This window comes from Gallinula chloropus (assembly GCF_964237585.1).
Source record: "Gallinula chloropus genome assembly, chromosome: 14".
NCBI lineage: Eukaryota > Metazoa > Chordata > Aves > Gruiformes > Rallidae > Gallinula > Gallinula chloropus.
The window spans coordinates 6,585,002-6,606,565 of NC_140099.1; the positions used below are offsets into that span (position 1 = coordinate 6,585,002).

Here is a 21,564-nt window from a genome sequence, read left to right on the forward strand (position 1 = left end):
GACAGTTGCCTTTCCTGGTGACAAGCACACATTGCCAGCTCAGGTTGAGTTTTACATCAATCAGCACCCCTAAGTTGCTCTCCTCAGAGTTGCTCTCAATCCATTTTCTGCCCAGCCTGTAGTTGTAGTTGGATTGCCCTGACATAGGTGCAGGACCTTACACTTGACCTTGTTGAATGTCATGCAGTTTGCACAGGCCCACCTCTCAGGCCTGTCAAGGTCCCTCTGGATGGCATCCCTTCCCTCCAGCATGTCTGCTGCATCACACAGCTTGGTGGTGTTGGAAAACTTGCTGAGAGTACACTTGATCCCACTGTCCTTGTCTCTGACAAAGATGTTAAACAGCACTGGTCCCACTGCTGACCCCTGAGGAACCTTGCTGGCTCTTCTATGTGGTGGAATGTCATCCTGAGCTGATCATTCCAGGCCTTCCATGCAATGAGCTGCACAGGGCTATCTTCATTCGTACCTGCTTGCAGTTCAAAACTGGATAAGCTTCAAGTTGTTGGGGAAAAAAGGAGAAGGGGGAAAAAACCCAACCAGACAAGAAATATTGGGGCAAACAAATTTGGGTAATTGAGGAAAATGCAACAGCAGCATTTTTTTTCCTCTGAGAAATGCTCAGGAGGGGATGAGGAGATATTGGTAGCTTACTTTAGGAACAGTTTAAAATGAAGCACACTACATAACACTTTCAGACTATGTCAGTGTCCTTTTGGGATTCCTCCTGGGATTTTGTCTCCCACATCACCATAATTCCTTTGAAAGTGTGCTTTATTTCATACACAGCAGAAGCCCTTTCTTGAAACCTGGATGGCTTTCTCAAAAATCAGTGGCACAGGTCCTATCATATATTGAGTGAATGTCTGAAGTGATTTGTATGTAATCAGTCTCTTTCAAAGTGGGTCTTTAGCCTTGTGTTTGACTTAGGTTTCACTTGCTATCTTTTACTGGTACAGAATATTAAAAAAATTACTTCAAGGCAGGGATGAAGTTCTATGAGGGGGAATAGCTTTATATATTTTTAAAAGAACTAACCTTCTGTTGGTGATAATATTGTAGAAGAATAAATAGGATGTCTAGGGTCTGCTTTCTCTCTGTATATATGCTCAGTTATCCAAAGACTGCACACCAATTACTTAACATTCACTAAAGAACTAAGGCAAGTGATATAAATTTATATATACATGATGCATGCTTTGGCACCTACTATGATTCTGACCCCAGTGAGAATGGGGTTGAAAACTGATCTGCAGAAACCCCATCTCCCATTGACTTGCTCAGGAGCGGTGCGTGTTATAGGTAGTAATGGCTTTAATTTGGATTCTCTTCTCAGCTGGAAAATCTCATGCTGGATAAAGATGGACACATAAAAATAACAGACTTTGGACTATGTAAAGAAGGCATCAAGGATGGAGCGACAATGAAGACTTTCTGTGGCACTCCAGAGTATCTTGCACCAGAGGTATGTTTGTGTGGGCTGTTGTACTGAATTATCTTCTTAAATGAAATCCCTGATAGTGGTAGCAATATGGATCACAGAGTGATTCCTGTGCCATAATGTGTTCATACAGTACCTACTGTTACATAACAATACATACTGAGAATCTTTTATTCATCATGTTCTGGGACAGATCTTTAGCATACCGATATGTGATGATTTTCAGGCAGAGTAGTATGTTCTTGCCACTTCAGGGAGTATTTACATTTCACTGGAACAGTGCTTGCTGCTTGTCAGAAACCTCATTTAAAAAAACTCACAGAAATGTAAATCACTTTAAATACTACTTGAGGGATTGGTGACTTTTGCAAGCTGGTGGTTGTGCGTTGGCCTGTTTGAAAGCTATCAGCAGGACTTTGCTTCAGAAAGAAAAGTATTGTCCAATTCTTTTTCCCTTTGAAGACAGTATAAGGTGGCATATTTTTGGAAACAGGACAGAACTAAATTTTTTTCTGCAGTGTCGAGCCTGTTATGCATTGGAAGTGCTGACTCTTTTGTGACTGTGAGAGCACAAGATGTTTCTCAGTGTTAATTTGTACTTCTCAATTTGGGAGGAAATAAATCCAAGCAGAGGATCTCAGTCCCCAGACTCTGTTTAGGGGAGTTCTTTGTACTATTTTTTCTAAGCTTGAAACTCCAATGATGTGCTTGCAGCTTTCGTCCTGTAAATACTCCTGAGAGTTGTGCAACATAGGTGGTGTTATAGCTGTGAGTTAGTTATGGGCAGATCAAAAGTGAAGTCGTGTGATAGAGGATGTGTGTATACATGGTATTCTGCAGGCAGACGCTAGTTTTCTCTACCCACACTCTGAGCTGTAGGGAAGCAGACTGGCTCTATTAGTAGGGCACCAAGCCCAAGCTAATGTGGTGTGCCTCACAGAAGGGTTCGTTGCCTTGCAGCAGGTGCTTCACTGCCCATGGTGTGGTGTTAAGGCTTCCATCCAGCTCGGAGCACAGGCAGAAGCAAGTCTTGGGCTGCCTGCAGATTATATATTGTTAGCACAACCAGGTTGTAGCCTCTCTTGGAGATGGGAGACTGGGGCATTGCAAACCTGTCATGAGCTGAAGTATGCAGAAGTACAAAGTATGGAAAACCAGTGTGAAGGAGGAGCATTTCCACTGAGAAACTTGCTGATTAGTGCTTTTCCACTCAGCTTGCATAGCTGTGGCAGCATGCTCTTGTTTTTCGTTTGGGGTTTTTGGGGTTGTTTTAGCTCCCAGCTGCTTTCAAGGGCTTCAAGTGTCTTGGTAATAATGAAGAACGTGGGCACCTGTCGAAGTAGCTCGCAGCAAGGAGGTGGAGCCAGTCTCAGGAGAGCTGCCAGCTCTCCATGGATCACCAGAAGTCTTCAATCTAAATTGGGGTTCTGTGCACCACAATTTCACATTTACTGATGCAGGGAGCAATTAGCAGCGTGACAGAGTGTTTATTAGTCATAAACATGGCTTTCACTTTAGCTTCCCTCTTAAAATCAATTGCTGAACTTCAGTTTTTTCATCAAGGATTTTATAAGGACTAAAAATATTTATTGTTTTGGGGTTTTTCCCTAACTTGGAATGTGGGGATTTCCTGTGCAGGTGTTATGTTGTTCTTTCTGTTATGTTATTTACTATTATTTTTCTTTTTAATATTTATGACAACTTGGCTCATCCAAAACCCTGAAGGACAAATCTTTTTGATTAGCCCAGCTTTCTCTCTTACTTGCAAATCCCATCTGTGAGTTGGAGTGTTAAATTCTGGAGCCTTTGGTCATGTGGCCAGTAGCATGCAAAAAATCTGAACATGGTGTACAAGTGCTATTCCTTGCATTTAAGGTCATACATCCTAAAAAGCACAGCTCACCATCTTCTTGTCTGCATTTGTAACATGGATCTGGCATAGCAGGGTGTTTGTACAGTTGCTGCATCGTTGTTTTTAGGTTCATACTGGAATCTTGTGCACGGGTGACAGTGACTGAGCAGTGTCAACTTTGATGTGTGGATGCAGCAATGGCTGTGATGTTTACAGCTGTTGTGCCTTCTCTTTGAAATTCCATCTCACAGCAGACTAGGCCTGCTTGTTAGGAAATGATGAGCCCTTAATTTAAGTGAAATGACCTTGTTCCTTTCCTGCTCCCTGGCCGCCTTGTGTGTTGCAATAAATCACAACTGAGTGCAATACCTTTTTAGTTCTGGTGTATTTTTGATACCAACACCATTGCTCTATTTTGTGCCCTCACTAATATGAGTGTATTCCCCTTGTGGGAAAGAACTTTGAAGAAATAAGCACTTGATACTCTGTTTAGAATTAATGGGGATAAAGGCAAGATTGTGTTTAGTAATCCAGTTTATAATGCAGAGCATTAGTAATATTTGAAGTATTTGCTGCAGTTTGAAAGCACCTGTAGCATTTATTACATCCACAACAAAGTCCTCTGTGGGTTTATTTTCCCTTCAGTCCTCTCCTGTTGCATCTCCTGCAGCAGTTTCAAAGGTAAAGACGGGAGGCCCCGTGACTGTTTTATTTTAGGTAACCCCCAGTGTAGGGGAGTGCGAACAGGAAGCGCTGCTTGACCGGGGTGACTCAGAGCATGGTAACTGCATTGTCACACAATACCTCCTGTCAGCCCAGGGGCTGCCGTGCCTTGGGAAGGACAGGGACGGCTCCTGGAATCCTGTCCGGCCTGGAATCCTGTCCGGCCGGCAGCTGTGTCGGCCCTATACATATACGGGGCAGCTGCAGAGCCAGCTGTCGCTTGGTGTGAATCATACGGCAGGGGATGCTGTAAATAGACCAACGTGGGGTAATCTAATACCTGCCAGCCTTTTGATTTTTACTGCAGGCCCTTTCCCTGGTTCAGATAATTAAGGGGAGTAATGAGTGAATAAAGAGAGGCAGAGTGCACACAGTTGTTAACGTGGAGTGTTTCAATACTTCTTTTTATGTGCAAAACCTTTTATCAGTTTATAAGTAGGTGTTCAAGTCCTGCTTTTATTAAACTTGGGTCAGGTTTGTTTGCCTCTTTCACCCCCTTCTGAGTGTGAAGTATTCTGAATTGTAGCAATGTAAAGTTCACACAGACACCGTGCAACAGGAAAACTTGATGGTGGTGTGGCCGTGGCTTGTGCTCTTAGCAAAAGTAAGCAGTTTGGTGCAGACCTGTGAATGGAATAAAGATGACAAGTAAAACCTGAGGACAAGGTCTGGAACATGAGACTGTTGGTGTCAGCTACAGACAACTGTGTAGGAGACACAAAGTCTAGAGAAGTCCTTGTAACATCCACTCCAGAAGCCACAAAACACTCCCCACTCCCTTCAGAAACCTTCAGTGCAGAAAATCAGAAATGACCTGCAACAGGGCTTTTCCAGAGCAAGCCAGAGAGGTGGAGGGCTCTGCTGAGGGGGCCCAAGTCCCTGCACCAGCCAGGGCTTTGTTAGGTAGAAGGACCCAGGGGAAGGGGAAAAATGAACTGAGTTGCTGTGAGACCTGGCAGGAGTCCACCCCACTGACAGCTCCTGGGTTTGCAGCCCTCTAAGCAGAAGCAGCGTTAGAGGTAGTGAGCAAATGCCTTTGGAAGGGGCAGAGGGGAGGATGGGAAGCATTTCCAGACGGTTTGGCTGCTGTTCTAGGGCCTTACAGCCAGTCAAATGTTAAGAGCAGCATTGTGGCTTTTAGTGTTTAATGTATATTAGTCATTTAGTATTTGTGGGTGGTCTTTCAGGATGTGCAGAGCCACCCTTTGGGGTGTGCAGGGTGATGGGGATATTTGGCTTGTCACTTGTGAATTAACAGGTTGATGGTCTTTTCTCACGCATACTGGCTCCTTGATGGTTTGGGGTTTTTCTGGGGGGGTGAGGAGGGAGGGGGTTGTGGGGGTTTTTCTGGGTTTGGGGTTGTTTTGGTTTTTTTTTTATGGGATCCTATTTGGAACATTTTGTGATGAATAAGTGAGAATTTTAACAGCTGGCCCTAACACAAGAGCAGTTCTCAGCCTTTGGCCTTTCAAAGGTTGTGCTTATGATCATAATGTGAGGAAGGGTGGGAGGAAGAGCAGGAAGCTACCATAATGTACCTGCTGCCTTACTGTACCTGTCCTGCTTACCTACTATGGTGAATGTGGATGCCACTTCTTTTCAAGTGGATCTTCTGCAAATACTCTGCTGGTAGGTTTGGCTGTAACAGGCAATGAACTTGCTGGGTAAACTTTGCCTCAGGTTCTGTGTTCATGCCAGGTTTGGGAATGTCTAAAGCCTGTTCCTTACATTTCTGCAGGTGCTGGAAGATAATGACTATGGCCGTGCAGTGGATTGGTGGGGTTTAGGAGTTGTGATGTATGAAATGATGTGTGGCCGGCTCCCTTTCTACAACCAGGACCACGAAAAGCTCTTTGAACTCATCCTTATGGAGGAGATCAGATTTCCACGCACTTTGTCACCTGAAGCAAAATCTCTCTTGTCAGGTTTGCTGAAGAAAGATCCTAAGCAAAGGTGAGGCTGTTGCTTAATAGTTGCATTTGTAAACACTCTCAGAAATACCAAAATAAAAACAAATCAAGAAAAACTCCCTCCACTAAAGCCTTTGCAAAGGAGTTCCTTGTGCTGTGCAGAGGTGAACCTATGCAAAAGAACGATCCTCAACGCAAGTGACTTAAAAGTGACTGTTTCTGTGCTGCCCTATGCAAGGCCCATACTGCAGTTGTTGTAAAACAATTGAAAATGGTACTGCACAAAGGGCTACTGAATGGATGCATGCCAGACATTTTTCTTTATTTAAAGTTGTGGAAGGTATTGCAGACAAAGTTGTAGTTTTGTTTCTAATCCATTCAAAATGTTCACCCACTGAGACACAGCAAGTTGACCTCCTCATTTTTGTTCTAACTGTTGACATGAGCTGCCACTGAAGTGATACATGAAGCAGCTTGGGTTACCAGAAGGCTGAGCTTCAGAATATCATGTGTGCCACTAATGCAAAACTTTACCCTGGCACAAAGCAAGTTAGCCCTGCCTTTGGTCGTAAGGAATCCAACGGCTGCTGTGGGTTATAAGCTGCTCTACTTGGAACACTTTCACCTCCTGTCCCAGTTCAGGCTGCTGTCTCTTTTTCTGAATTTTTGTTTAAATCTGTGCCAGTAATTTAGCATCCTGCTTTGGACAGTAGGTGGTGGTGTTTGTACCACGTTTGTGGTGGAATTTATACCATGCTTAATCTAATTTACCTATTTCTTTCTCTTTTTTTTTGTTGGTTTTAGGTTTTGGGGTTTTTTTGCTATACCCTATTACTTAAATAGGTAACCCTTGCTTTAAAAGCAGGGGGGCTGTGTGTGTGTGTGTGTGTGTGTAATCCAAGCCCTTAATGGCTAACAAAAAGAAAACAGCACAAGATCCAAAAAGGGTGTTGACCTTCACACAAAGATAAACATCAGTTTAAAAACTTGCCATCTTGTCAACCCAGACATTTTAAAAACAAATAATAGTGACTCTGGGCCTGATCTCCTGTCCTGAACCTTCCACCATAAATAGGCCCCAAATAGGAAATCTCTCATGTAAGGCACAAGCAGTGTGTTCTGTTTTGCTTTCTGATGTTTAGTCTTTGTGTGTGTGTGTGTGTGTGTGTGTGCACATAGCAGGAAAATGGCTGTTGCCATTACATGGGTACTTGTAACAAGGGTTTTTGTCATCACTGTAGGCTATTCCATCACTGTTTTTGATGGAAAATCCTGTTGAGAGGTCTTATAATGCAAATCTACAGTTTGTACTACTGGAGGATTTAACTTAGTAGTGACATGGGGATCTGGGAACAGTTGTGGTCGGGACCATGGCCAGCCTTGGACTAGGTGGTAACAGCTGCACACCCCTCCTGAACCCGGTGGGAGCTGCAAGGGGACCTCCAGAGAAGGTTGTGTGATTGATTAGCAGCCCCCCTAGGCACTGTGCTCTGCAGCCCCTGCCAACAGGATTCCTGTCCAGAAAAGCGCTGGGTTAAATACAGTTGTGACCCTTTTGTAGCTTGTTCAGGTGGGGCCTTTCAATCACTGGAAGCACCAGCAGCATCTGCTGTAATTTGTTCTTAAAGGAGCATCTCTGATGAACCAAAATGCAATTTGTTTGCAAACAAAGAACGCCCACTTGTTTCTAATTACAAGGTTTTCCCAATGCCAATAATTACTCCACAATATGCTCATTTTATACAAATAGCCCCTTCTTCACATGTATCTTCTGCAGGCTTGGAACCAACGATGCTCTGATCTGTTGGACAGATGATTTTCATGCTGCTGATAGAAATAACTATAGACTAGACAAGCCTGCACACATGCCTGCAGCTTGCTAATTACACTGGTGCTTCCCAAGCTTTTTGGATCATGCACTATTCTTAAATACTGGTTTCTCACCAATTACCATTCACCCAACTTCAGTTAAGAAGTTGTGATTCTGCAGATTTCCTGTGCTTCATGGTATTTCAGGCACTGTGGAGGCCAGAGCTGTAAGGACTAGGGGTAGGAGTCCTGGGTGTCCTGGCCTTGTAGTTTTATTTTCTTTTTACTGTGTGGTCTGTGCTGGGGTGGGCGCCTGGGATACTTGGTAGCTGACTCATAGTGGGTTCATGGAGTCATACTGAAGAAGACCAGCCAGAGTGTGATGAAAATACGTGTGTGAAAAGTTAAATAACGTGTGATGGTCTGGTTGATATTAGCTCATTGATGATGCTTTGGGGAACAACTGTGTAATTCAACAGAAATCCCCTCTTTCACAAAGCCCAGGGGTGGACAGATGTTGGTGTCATTGTGATGTTGTTTGTGGCAAAAAACATGAGAATTGGCAGTGTTTACTAAGTGCTGATGAACTTCAGAGCGGGACAGAGGAGGCAGCCAAAACCATGAGAGAAATTAAACTGGGAGATGATATGTCTTCCCATAAACCTCTATAAACAAAACCCCAACACAACACCAAAAAAGGTTGATATAATGAAGCTCAGTGACAAGATATTGTAAGTTAAATATCAAGGAGCTAGGGAATTGTGAACTGTGTCAGTGAATTAAATCTTAAATTACTGGTTATACCTGAGGTGGATGTGTAGAGTGCATTCAGTAATACCAGTCCAGCCTCAAACGCAGAGACACATGGGGAAAATGCAAAGAACAATAAATTGCATTCTGCTTTTAATCATGGCTGTTTTTCTAAATTTGGTCATACAAAATCTCTTTTGTAAGAGAAAAGGAATTTTGAAGTTTCTTTTGGGATTGATATAAGTTTATTAATCTTGTAATGTGAGGCATAATTTTCCAAAGAAGGAAAAAATTCTGTTCTGTAAATGTTTCCTTTTAATGGGACCTGAAAATCTCCTTTGCTGCTTTGTGACATGTATCAAAGGGAAGGTGGCAATCAAAGCATTTTCTCACACATAAACCAACTTCTGTTATTCCTTTTCTGGCTGTGGAGACTGCAGCCTGTGAAAGTGGACGTGGATCAGAGGGCTCCATGTAAACAGGTTGAGTTTAGACGAGTGGTTGGGTCTGTAATCAACAGAGCATCTTACAAGTTCTGAATCTCAGCAAGTTTTAAACTTGAGAGAACTTCAGGATGGTTCCTGTGAATTTTGATTGTGTGTTTTCAGTATGTGCCTTAGTGCTCCCTGTCATAGGTCAGGGTTGTTCAGCCTCTTTCAGATGGGTTTTGTCACAAGCTGCTTCATTTACTTCTGTCGTCTTTGGTGCTGTTGGACCTTGCCATTCAGGAAGAATGAGAGGAAGAAGATGCAGCATTTCACAAAAGCCTGTTAAATGATTTCATGGAATGGAGAACACCTTTCCAGGTGGTCGCTGGGATCTGGAGATCAATCCTTGCAGTCAGGCAGAGATCTGGCACTTGATTCTTTCTAATGATGGTGTATTTCTAATATCTTTTATCAGTGGTCTGGGGATCTAGTGCACCCTCAGTAAGTTTGCAGATGACACCAAGTTGGGCAGGAGTGTTGATCTGCTGGAGGTGTAAGGATCTTTACAGTGGGATCTGGACAGGCTGGATCAATGGGCCAAGGCTCAGTCTGCATCCTGCACTTGGCTCACAACAACCCCTCACTCAATGCTGCCAGTTTAGGAAAGAGTGGTTGGAAAGCTGACTGGTGGAAAAGCACCGGGGTGTTGGTTGGCATCCATCTGAATATGAGCCCAGGTGGCCAAGAAGGCCAAGAGCATCCTGGCTTGCATCAGAAATAGTGTGGCCAGCAGGACCAGGGAAGAGATTATACCCCTGTCCCCACCTCACCTGTACATGGTGAGGCCAAGCCTTGAGTACTGTGTTTGGTTTTGGGCCCATCTCTACAAGAAGGACATTGAGTTGCTGGAGCATGTCCAAAGAAGAGCAACAAAGCAGGTGAAGGGCCTAGAGCACAAGTCTTAAGAGGAGCAGCTGAGGGAGCTGGGGTTGTTAAGCCTGGAGAAAAGGAGGCTGACCTTAATCACTCTCTAAAGCTACCTAAAGGATGTTGTAGCCAGGTGGGTGTTGGCCCTTTCTCCCAAGTAATAGGCAATAGGACAAGAGGAAATGGCTTCAAGAGAAGCCAGGAGCAGTTTAGATTGGATATTAGGAAAAATTTCTTCACCAAAAGGACTGCCAAGCACTGGAGCAAACTGCCCTGGGAAGTGGTTGTGTCCCCACCCCGAAGGTATTTAGAAAATGTGTGGATGTGGCACTTAGGGACATGGACTGGGCAGTGCTAGGTTAATGTTTGGATTATCTAAAAGGTCTTTTCCAACCTAGATGATTCAGTGGTGCTCTGCTGTCAGAAGGGTAGATGGATTGAGAACACTTGCTCTCAGACACAGCTGGGGCTGCAGCCCATCCAGCTCCTGCTACAGATGGAGGAGGTAGAAGTGACAGCCATAGGGGTTGCAGGGACCTGGAGGTGCTCCCAGCTAGCTGGAGGCAGGCAGGAAGAGGTAACCTTGAATAGCTCGTCCTTTTAGGCAGCAGACTTTGTGCCTTGTGGGCATCAAGAATTTTGAGACCTGGTTGACAAGTTTAAGATTGCTCTTTGATGTGTGTATCTTGAGGGCAAAAGTGTTTCTGTCTCCAGACATGTCCAGTGCCCTGGGTATCACTTGAACTGCAGAGGTCTCTTCAAGTCTTTATATGTTGGACAAACTCAGACAGTTCACCCATAAGAATTGTTAAGCTGAAGTTAAGGAAAACCATAAAAAGCAAACTTAAAGACACCTTTTTCCCCAGCTTTCTAGAAATAAGTAGTTTAGAGGCTTCCCAAGCCTCAGCATCCTCAAACACGACTCCTTTGTGTTAATGATGTTGAGAGGTGGGAGCTTTTCCATTGCTATACGCTCTATATACACACACAAACACTATATATATTAAAAATTACAGTACATAAATTTAAAACAAATATTTGGACATGATTTCTCTGTGGAAGGACAGCTGATTGCCCTTGGCTCGTGGAGCGCAGCCATTTGTCGTTAAATGATGAAAGGAACTCCCAAGCAATACAGTTTCATAAAAATTAAAAATGTGGAAATGGTTTCAGTTTAATATTGATGTTGCACTTTATTAATAAATTTTCTTCTTGGGATTTAGCTGAAACACAGAAACAAAGGCTCTCAAATACAGTTGGAAGTGAAATGAATAACCAGCGTAGTTTGGGAGGTATTTTTTAAGGAGACCCAACTTAGAAGTTTGGGAGTTAGGATTTTTTCTTCTGATTGCTTTTCAGCCTCTACACTTTCTGTTTTATATTTCCTTGTATACTATAAATCTCAGTAGGTTTTTTCATTTTAGACTCTATTTATATTATTATTTATATTATTTTTGTGCTGTCTGAAGACTTAAATGCACAGAGTTTAACATTACTGTGCAAGAATCTTTTCAAGACTCTTATTCCTGGTGTACTCTTCTTCAGCTGTTGGACGTCCTTACAAAAGATAAGCCTGCTGCTTTTTCAGTTCTTAATTAGGGCTTAACCATGATTTTTCCATTAGGTGCTGATTTAATTTTGTTCTCCTTGAGAGCATTTTTTTTAATAATAATTCTGAAAAACAAAGAGTGTATTTTGGAATAACTCCATATCCACAATAGGTTTCTATTGTTTCCCCACTCGCTTTCAATTGATTGCTTTAATAGTGTAGATTTTTAAAAGGTAAGTAAAACATCTGGGGTTTTTCTTGGCATTTTCCTGAGTATGTATTTGTCCTTCATGGAACAAAGGCTTGTATTAGGTAGCATACACTGATACATAGCTGCAGCCATCCAGCCTTTCTGCGTGCTTCTGCAAAACACGTTTCAGGTGGTTCTTAGCTCATAGTCACTCCTGAACTCGTGTGCTGATGGGCAATCTGTTGACATTTGTGGCTAAAGAGGATTAACTCCACCTTCTTCACCATGATCATCTGTGCTAGGGAAGCAATGAAGGAGCCTTGTGTAGAGACTTGGCAAAGCCTCTAGACCTGTGAGGAACGAGCTGAGAGATGGTTACTCACAGAGTTTGTCTCTGTTCCAGGCTGCTCTGCAGCTGCATAGTGTTCTGCCAGGCAGATGGGAGAGCCATCCTCCAGCTTCCTTTGGCCTGGTGGGCTCTAGGGTGTACTTAAGCTTTATCTTAGAGCTTACCCAGGGAAGGAGAGCATCACCCAACACTTTGCTACTCGAAGACTGGAGACCTGTTCTGCTGCGTGTTTCCTGAGGCAACACAAAGGAGCAAACCCCTTGGGTTGCTGTGCCACTAAATGGAGAGTGCCAGGAAGCAAACTGGGGCTCTGAATGGCCAGTCACCCTGCTGCCTGGTCTCTCTGGTACAGCCTTGGCCTCTGCCAGCTTGAGCTCTCTGGAGACAGCTAGGACATGGCTGAGAGGGCTACATGCACCACGATCCATGGACAAAGTGTTAACTACATTTGACTCCTCTGCACTAAACAATTCTCCAACACTGCCCCAGTAGCACTGTGCCTTCAGGAAACATCCCAGAGCATGCAGTTTGGTCTCAAGCTGTGAAATTACAACTTCAATGGGCTGTAGCAGAGCTTCTGCAGTATCTCTGATATTTTCAAGCAAACTCCTTCCCTCTATCCCCAAATAATCACATATCAGGGCTGCAAGGTTACCATGTATGGTCCAGAGGAGAGTCAGGTGCTGTGCAGCACTGATGAGGCCTAACCAGGCAGCTTGGCTTCAAGTTCCAAGAACAGTCCTTGGCCCTTTTTTCTGTATGGATATAGCTCTATACCCATAGTATACTGTTTGTGCTTGGTCGCATAGAGACACTGTTCCAGGCCTTTAAAAATTGTTTGCCAGAGGCAACCCTCAGTTTGCCAGTGGCAGCAAGAAGCAGAGAACAGGCAGGTACTAGAAGTCAGTCTGGATGAGCTGGTGGCACCTCTTACACTTAAAATCCAGAGTGTCCTCTTAACCTTGTTACCTGAAGGGAAGTCTCCTGCTGATTACTCAGTGTGTTTTGTTTTCTTAGTGCATGCCTTTGCTTGCAGATGTGGTCCAGCCTTTTAGAGAACATTTTAACCTCCACAGCAAAATTTAAGCATCTGTTAGCTCAAGACTGCAACTAAACTGATTGCATCTATAAGCTGTGTGGACAGTTTTATTTTGGAATAAAAGTGCTTTATCTTGATATACCTTAAGCCAATAAAACACCGTTTGTGCTTTTGTGAAGCCAAGGAGGAGGGAAGATTTGCATACAATGTGATATTATCACTGCAGTTGTCAACTGTTTTCTTTAATGGAAATTTAAATCAGGTTGCATAAATCACTTTTGTCTTAAAAATCCTTGCCTTGTTTATGCTTTGGAATCAAATTCAGTTTTACTGCTGGCATCACTCTGCTCTAGAAAACTGTAAGGGGCATTCAGTTGGTAATTTAGAAAGAGAGAAGGATGTGCAACTCAGATCTTTTACTTGCAGGATCTGGTGTGGTCCCTAGGGTAGCATCTTTCCTGAGGGGCAGGCCATTTGAATTATGATTTTTTTTTTTGTTCTTCTTTGCTTAAAAGACACCTTTATTCTAATTCTGTTTGTTAGCATGTTTTCAAATCTTTCCGTGGAACTGTTTTGAAGCCTAAAATAGGCTACCCTGCAGCCCTTGCACAGAAACCAAATATGAAGTTAAATGTATTATATAAGCTCAGAATTTCTTTACTACCGTTTAATAAAACACATATAAGGAAAAAAAAAAAGCTGTACTCAAATATTTAATTGCTATTTTTTGCCCCAAACAGGTTAGGTGGTGGTCCTGATGATGCCAAGGAGATTATGCAGCACAAATTCTTTGCTGGCATTGTTTGGCAAGATGTATACGAGAAAAAGGTACTTGTACAACTGTTGTCTCAAGGTCAATTGTGGCTGTGGATCCACTGAGTATTTCAGATTTTGTTGCTCTCTGTAAGGTACACAGAAACCCTCTGTGGAAGAGGTTTGCAGTTGGTTTTAATAAGGCTAAATTGCTTCATGTTTCTTAAAATGCTGTAATCAACTTACCTCTGAACCAAAGGGGGTTTTTGCAATGGGAGGAGTAAATCTCAATGGGATACTTGTTTCTGTAACTGAATAAATAGCATGCAACCAATATTGCTTCCAAATTTAGACAGTAGATAAGCTTTTAAAATGGTTTTTCCTGTGAAATCTTGTTGCCTTTCAACAGATATACTCCTTGCAAGCCCAGGAGTTACTGTTGGTTCCCAAGCACCTGAAAGCAAAACTTCCTAGAAGCAGTAGTGAAAGATGATCTGTTAGTCCCCTTTGCATTGTTCCTCTCTTGAGTGATGAAATCAGACTGAGTAGGCAAGTGCAGGGTTGCACATAGACTGTTACATCACATCAATCCAAGCACAATATTTTTTTTTCTTTGGTGGCAGAGGGGTGATGTGAAGTCTCTGAACTTCATGGTGTTTCTCACTGGTTTTCCTTCAGATGCTTCCTGCTTTCAGGGTGACCTGCTGTTGTCCTCTTCCATTTGATGCTCACCAGCCACCTTTTCCATAACGCTCATGAGAAATCCAGCTAATTAAAACATGGGTCTGGTGATTTGAGGCTCCCATTTGCATTCTTAAAAAAAGAGCATAACCCACTGTCTTCCATACTGTTGTGGAAGAATTGTCCAGTGCCTATATACAAGTACAAAGAGTGCTTTGTTTCCTTCTATTCTTTCACTTCCTCATAGATTTGTGTGACTAAAGGGAACTGAAAAATCATAAAATAAGGTTTTGTGCCTTGAAAGTGTAGGTAGAATTTAGACCTCTGTTCTTTCAAAGCATCCCTTGAGAGAGCTGCGTGCAGCTGTGAGGGCAGGAGAGTTGCATGGAGTTTATTTGGTATAATGTGAAAATTATATCTGAATTTATGATCTGAACAAGAAGTTATCCCCATTTTCACCCATCTGACAAGCTGAATACTTGAGGTTTGGCTATTTTTTTCACAGTCTAAGGTGAAAAGTTGCTAACAGGGCTCAAATGTCTTCAGTAGAGTTATTTGTTCTATGATGGTAGTCCTGCTTTGCTGAATGAAGGAGAAATCACATAAGCTGGAGGCAGTTTATTTCTCTGTTGGACTGAGAAAGCCTTCATGAATTGTCCCATACTAGTACTGACTTGTGGAAACTACCAGGAAATTCCAAATGTTACATTTTTTTTAAGAAAACAGTGTGCTAATTGAGACTGTTCCTGACCTTGACATACCAAAAGAGGCTGCATTCTGGTTTTGCTCCTGCCCTGTTAGCATGTGCATCTGAAACTGGATGTAAACTGCTACTTGCTGTAGAGATAGCCACGCTGTGCCAGTGAAGATATTTCAGAAAGCCTGTGAGTAATTGCTGCCTACATTTGGGGTGGTCCAAAGAAATCTTGCAGCATTTACCTGAAATGCAATCTCAAGGATAAAAGCTGAATTTTCTCAGCTGCCTAGAGGTGTTTCTGTGCTAAGCTTGGTTACCCACTACCTCCAGATAATAGTCAATATGCTCATGAATATAGGCTGGGGGTAATCGAGAACACTTGCTTTGTAATTAAGCATTTTGGAAACATAGATTTGCTATGAATTATAAGGAGTTTTGAATAACTGAGGCTGTCCCAAGAATTTAAAATACTCATTAGACTCCTGGAAGAGTGTTGTTACTTGTGGCTGGTGCAGAGAAAGGCACGATTTAATTTGCAGTGTTTTGCCCGCCCACAAGTGAAACACAGGCGAGGAGGTTTCCAGCAAGTGGCTTTTTTCTGGTCTCTTTTGTCTGTTAAACCAGTATAAGCCTGCGGGTGTCACGCTGGTCTGCAGCAGTGGGAGGCTACAGGTGGCACCTCTCTGCCAGGGGAGCTGCAGAGCTATTGCAGTGACAGCTTTTCAGTAGAGCAACATATTTGCTTGGTAAAGGCAGCGTTAGAGCTTTCGGCGGCTTCCCCTCTGTTTCCAGCTTAATGTTCTGAATTTGACAGCTGGGAGGGGGGGGAGAGGGAGGGAATTGTCTTGTGGGTGAACCATCATCTGTCTCAAATTGCTTTTAACAGATACTAAAATAAAAGGGAAAATGATACAGGCAGCTCTAGCCCGTTACACGTGTGTTCTGACTTAGGACTGCTGCTCCGAGTCATTCTGCTGTGCGTGGTTCAGGTGTCTGCTGCAGTGCCCAAGTCCTAAATCACTCTGCGCTGCGCACAGCAAGCCTGGAGCAACTGGGAGCACAGCGAGTGCCAAACCCACCATTAGCTTAAAAGGACAGATAGAACTTCACAGACGTGTGTGCACAGCTCGGCCAAAACTGAGGGTCGATTTAAGGAGCAGGAGAAAGCTGCTGGAAGGAGAAGGAGAATTAGAAATGTGAAACAACACTTCATCCTCAGCAAGGTTTTTGTGTTGGTGTGACCTGATTGTGTTATTAACATCATAATGTGAAGTGTGGCCTCTTCAGTAGCATCAGGACTGTAAGGCTCAGAGCCACTGTCACTTTGGGATATCCGGTTTCCTTTTCCTCTTTAAATTCAGAGCACAAAGACCACTTCTAAGGGACTAATTTTTTTTGACAGGAACATTTGTCAGGATCCTTTAAGCTATCTTTGGGCACAGAGGATCACCAGTAATGAAAAGAAATGATGATAAATGATGACTATAATTGTGCTCTCTTATAATAACCAGAATTTTCATGTCCCTTGATTTTTAAAAATTGGTTTTAAACTGAGGAATGCTTCTCTGTATTTTGTAATACCTCCATATGTGTAGATTGTGCTACTAAGTGTTGATTTTAAAAATAGAGATGCTTTATTGGATTGTTGTTTGTAAGACAGGACACCACTCTGTTAGATGCTCTCAAAACAGACGAGAAAGATGATCCTGGCAATAGGGAGCTAGTGCTTTTCTTATTAACCAACTTGCCAAGCAAATGATTCTTTGGGTCTAAGGTGGAGGAAAAGTTGGGGGTGGGACAGAAGTGACTTGTGCACCAAAGATTTGCTGATGTTTTCCAGGTAGTGAATTCTGATGGTGGTCTTATTTCTGTAAGAGCAGAAGAGCAAGTCTCAGGGTCACTGCTTAGTCCCAGTTGGAGCAATTTACCATTTGCCTTGCTAAACCTTTCCCTGCAGCTTGAGGTTGGAAGCCATACACTTCCTCAATCACGCTCCTAAATTGTTGCCCGGTGTGGCTCTGTGCTATTAAAAGATGGCCATGCTTAACCCCAGTGGTGGGCGAACTGAAGCCCAGTGCTGAGAGCTATTACATGTCCTCTGTGGGAGGGCTGAGAGTGCTGTTTACATTCTGTTTCCACCACATTGTGCAGTGGGGAGGTGAGTGAGGTCTGAATCCCAGCTCTGTTGCCCTCCAAAATTGTACGTGTTCCAACTCTGTGCATCTGTACGCAACCAGCTCTGCCACCCTGCTTCCCAGGCGCACTCCTCCTCTGGCCCCAGTCAAGCAGCTCAGCTCCATCTGGAGTTCCTCTTGCCAGAGCTTGCCTAGGTACACATGGATGATTTCTAGCTTGTCTGCTCAAGTGAGTGTCAAGAATAAACCCCAAATAGCACAAATCATGATGTAACAAAAGGAGAATGTTCATTGCTAAGCATGCTCCATTTATTTGTAAACACTCCTGATTTCCTCACTTCAGAATTGATACCAAACCAGTTTTGGTGACCAGGATTATAAATGCTTAATGTTGCTGTCTGCCTTGTCCTGAATTCGTCTGGGTTGGCCTGACCTGCGGCACAGTTGCAGTCAGAGCTGTGTGGGCATAGTAGCTCTGCAGCTGAAATTCTTTTGTGAACATTAGGACCCTCGTGGTGATACACAGGTCTAGCCGGTCAGATTGGCATCACTGAGCATCTTTCTTCGTTTTCATCCTCCTCAAGCATAGATCTGACAAGATGCAGTTGAGAATTTCCATACAAGTAGGTGGGGAACCAGTATATACAATTATTTTCAACAGTTGTAAGCAAATTATTACTTGATGAAATGTTAGGATTTTAGGTTTTTTCTGTGTGAAATTATTTGGTAGAGACAAAAATCCCTGAAATGCCCTGTAAACAGTAAATGTGCACCCAAATAAACACTTTCCTGTATTATGATTCCTTCTTTAGGAACTATCCTTCTTTAAACTACTGTTAGGAAAAGGGTCTGTAGTTTCTAACTCCAGATCCTGCCTGTTTCAAACAAGAAACTACAAGAACCTGTGAATGGACTTGATTTTTATTTTTTCTTTCCATAGCTTGTACCTCCATTTAAGCCACAAGTTACATCTGAAACAGATACAAGATACTTTGATGAAGAATTTACAGCACAGATGATAACAATCACTCCTCCCGACCAAGGTAAAGTTTTCCCACATGTTGCTCGCTGTATTCTCCAGAGGGCCAGAAATGATGTGCTGTAATGGTACCTGGCCTCTTTAGACCATGTGAGGAAGCACGAGTTTAAACTTGCTGGTTTCCCATTTGACCAAGAAGATGGTAAAATGATGTGTAACTTTCCCTGTCTTTCCAGTTTGGGAAACGAAAAGCCTGTTTTAGAAAATAGTGAAGATGTTTATACCAATATCTTTTCCAAATCTGCACGTTCCCACTGGAAAATAATCCTGTTCCTGAGCTTTGCACATGTACATCTGCACACTGCTGTGTGTGTGTGAGCAGTCAATTGAGTGTGGACTAATGTCTGTACTCAATGGAAATATACTTTATTTTCATGGTAACTGAGCACGTTTGATGCTCTGAAACAGCAGTTGCCAGAAATACAAAACACTGAGTATGGGGTGAGATTTAAGACTTTAAAGCACTTTAGTTCTCTTTATTCAGTATCTTTTAAAAATGAATTCTTAAGTAATTTCACTTACTGTTTACTTAAAAAAGCAAAAGCCTACTGGCTTTTTTTTCTCTTCTCTTTTTCAGATGACAGCATGGATTGTGTAGACAATGAGAGAAGACCTCATTTTCCTCAGTTCTCTTATTCAGCCAGTGGAACCGCTTAATGTTTTGCAACGTTTTCTTGTTCAGAAACAAAAGAGACTGCATTTTGGGGACCTTACTTCAATGGACACTAGAGAACTTTCTATATTATCTGAATTACAAACTGTGTTTGTATTACAATTTAGGTGAATTTGTAGGAAGCCTCACAGATTCTGTATTTAAAAACAATTCTTTGCATTTTTGAGAAGGAAAACGAATCCATTCTTAAAGTATTACGTCAAGGCTTTTATGCTGAATGACTGTAGGTTTTTAAGAATATACACCAAAACTGTTTACTTTAGAAATAATTAAGGTATTCAACATATCAGCAACTCTGACCAGAAAATTCCCTTATTTTATTTATTTCATACAGTTCATTATCTAAATATAGAATCTGCACTCTGAACAATTAGATTTATATAGGGAGATATAAGACTTTAGTAGCTAGTGCAATAATATAAGCAACAAAGTGAACAAACTCTGGAGGGTTAAGGTTCAAACTCATTTTGGACAGCAGTGAAGTGTCATCCAACTCCAGAAAACAGACTATAGGAACAGCATTAATGGCCTCAGTGAGGTAAATCAAAAAAGCAAAAGTTATTTTTGTTATAACATCTGCTACAAGACATTACATATCAAACTGAATCCAGTGGAATTGCCACGTTGTACAAAGGAGTATTCCGGTCTAAACAGTGCATTTAACGATTCCATTTGAGTAGGGGTTAGGAATACTTCGTAGGATTGGCTTCTCAGAACCTAGAAACAGCTTGATTTACCAGTCTAGTATGAAATGCAACAACGCAGAATCACCCACTTTCACCACTGTATACAAATGCCATGCAGGTCTACGGGAGAAATCATCCTAATGAGCGAGTCAACCAGACACAAGTACATTTTGGCACTGAAGTAATGACTTGTTGCCGCTTTTTTTTTTTTAAATGAGAAGATATATGAGTATATATAAACACTTAATGACTTTTTGCATCATGCCAGATCATTTCTTCTTCCTTGAGTGTGCGTTAAAGGTATCAGCCAACAGTTCATGGTGCCTTCTCACTCTTGAAGATTCACTTTAACAGTGTTTCCCATGTATAAGAGAAAAACTAGGTTGAAACTTCATATGTGTTTGAATAATAATGGTGTTCAAAAAGTGAATTTTTTTTTTTGTTTTTGTTTTTTCATTTTTAATCTTAGTGGAAAATTCCCCACACCCTATTTTCGTTGTATCATGTTTCTTTGTAATTTTCATAAAAGCAGTCTTACTCTGTCTCTGCTGCCAATGAATTTATTCCATTGTAGGTTGCGTTCTCTTAAATTGCTCTTCTTTTTTTTTTTGTTTTTCATTCTCTTGACTGTATAAACAATGATAACATGTACTGCAGATAACTAGCATTTAATTTTTTTATTTGAAAGGGAGTATGTTATGAAAACCCTCGCTTCCCCTTTCCATCAGAAACTGCTGTGTTTGCACAGAGAGCCCATCATCTTGACTTTTTTTTTTTAACAACGTTCAACTCTAGTATTTTTACTCATGATATGAAAGTTTCCCTCCAAATACTTAAATAAAAATTGCTTTAACAAGTTAGGTCCTTATTTCTTGTGGTAGCAGCCTTCTGAATTTGTAGAGATGCCACAACAGCTCCAGTTTCTTGAGCCTGATGTTCACACCACTGAGGGATTTAGGCTTATTCTGCCCCTCCTCAGCTGGATCTTCTCTGTGCTGATCACTGTGCAAAGAATTTTCAGAAGTGTTTGTTAAAAGAGACATACCCTGGGCCAGGGATAATTTGTCTTGAGATGAACAAGGACAGGCCTCCCCCTGCTCTCCTCCCGATGGCAGTGTGGCTGTGTTACCAAGGCTCTCATCTTTAAGGTATTTCTATTCCAGTCGCTCGGGTCAGTGCACAATATATAATGCTGAGTTTCCTTTCCAGGGACTGACATTAATCACTTCCAGAGGCAGCTATGCAAGGCTGGGATGTCCTTTTTCAAAAAAGAATACGAAGAAAAATCCAGGAACACCCAAGAAAAGCTGCGGGTGGGCTTCAAACTAAGCACAGAACATGCAACTGCAGCAAGCCATTAAACATCCAGAAGTTTTTTTCTTTGGTTCAAGGAATAGGCTGTAATTCCTAGAAGAATTTACTGCATGTTTTATGCAAGGAGGGAAGGTGAGAGATCTGTATCTCTTTAGAGGGGAGACCTTGCACTGATGCTGGACAGCCTGTCCCCTTCTACAAGTCTGACCTCCTAACTGCTCTCCTTCCTTTGCTTCCAAGCCTTCGTCTGAGTTTGCAGCCAGCCTGGGGACCAAGTCCAAAGAACTCTTCTGCAAGTCTACAAGCCCTGACATGTTCTGAACTAAGGTTTCATGCATCCAAATATAGGCAACACGGATGAGCAAAGGTTACTGTCGTTTGCCCCAGGAAAATCCGGTCTTCCAACGCAGGAACAGACATGGATCAGGTTGTTCTGTTCAGGCTGATTGTGTCAGAACAGTGTTGCTCTGTCAGTTGTTGCTAATGGATTTGGGGGTTAATTCCTATATAGATGATGGAACTTAAAAAAAAGCCTGGGAATGTCGGCAGTGCTAGGACCAGTGAGCTGTGAGGGCCACACCTGGCTGCAGGGCCTTCGTTCAGAGTACCTTGCCTGTCA

General features: G+C 42.4%; 1 protein-coding gene across 2 annotated transcripts in view; it reads left to right on the forward strand.

Moving 5' to 3' along the window:
• The window catches only part of AKT1 (AKT serine/threonine kinase 1), a gene marked incomplete at its 5' end in the record, with an annotated part of 65,716 nt that extends 45,541 nt beyond the window's left edge, over nucleotides 1-20,175 (forward strand). For both annotated transcript variants that reach the window (XM_084270548.1, XM_084270549.1), the window contains 5 exons: nucleotides 1,337-1,465; nucleotides 5,755-5,969; nucleotides 13,708-13,795; nucleotides 18,174-18,276; nucleotides 18,850-20,175. In XM_084270548.1, coding sequence (XP_084126674.1) covers nucleotides 1,337-1,465; nucleotides 5,755-5,969; nucleotides 13,708-13,795; nucleotides 18,174-18,276; nucleotides 18,850-18,929 — 615 coding nt within the window. In that variant the 3' untranslated portion in view covers nucleotides 18,930-20,175. The remainder of the gene's footprint in view (nucleotides 1-1,336; nucleotides 1,466-5,754; nucleotides 5,970-13,707; nucleotides 13,796-18,173; nucleotides 18,277-18,849) is intronic.
• Between the last annotated feature and the right edge of the window lie 1,389 nt (nucleotides 20,176-21,564).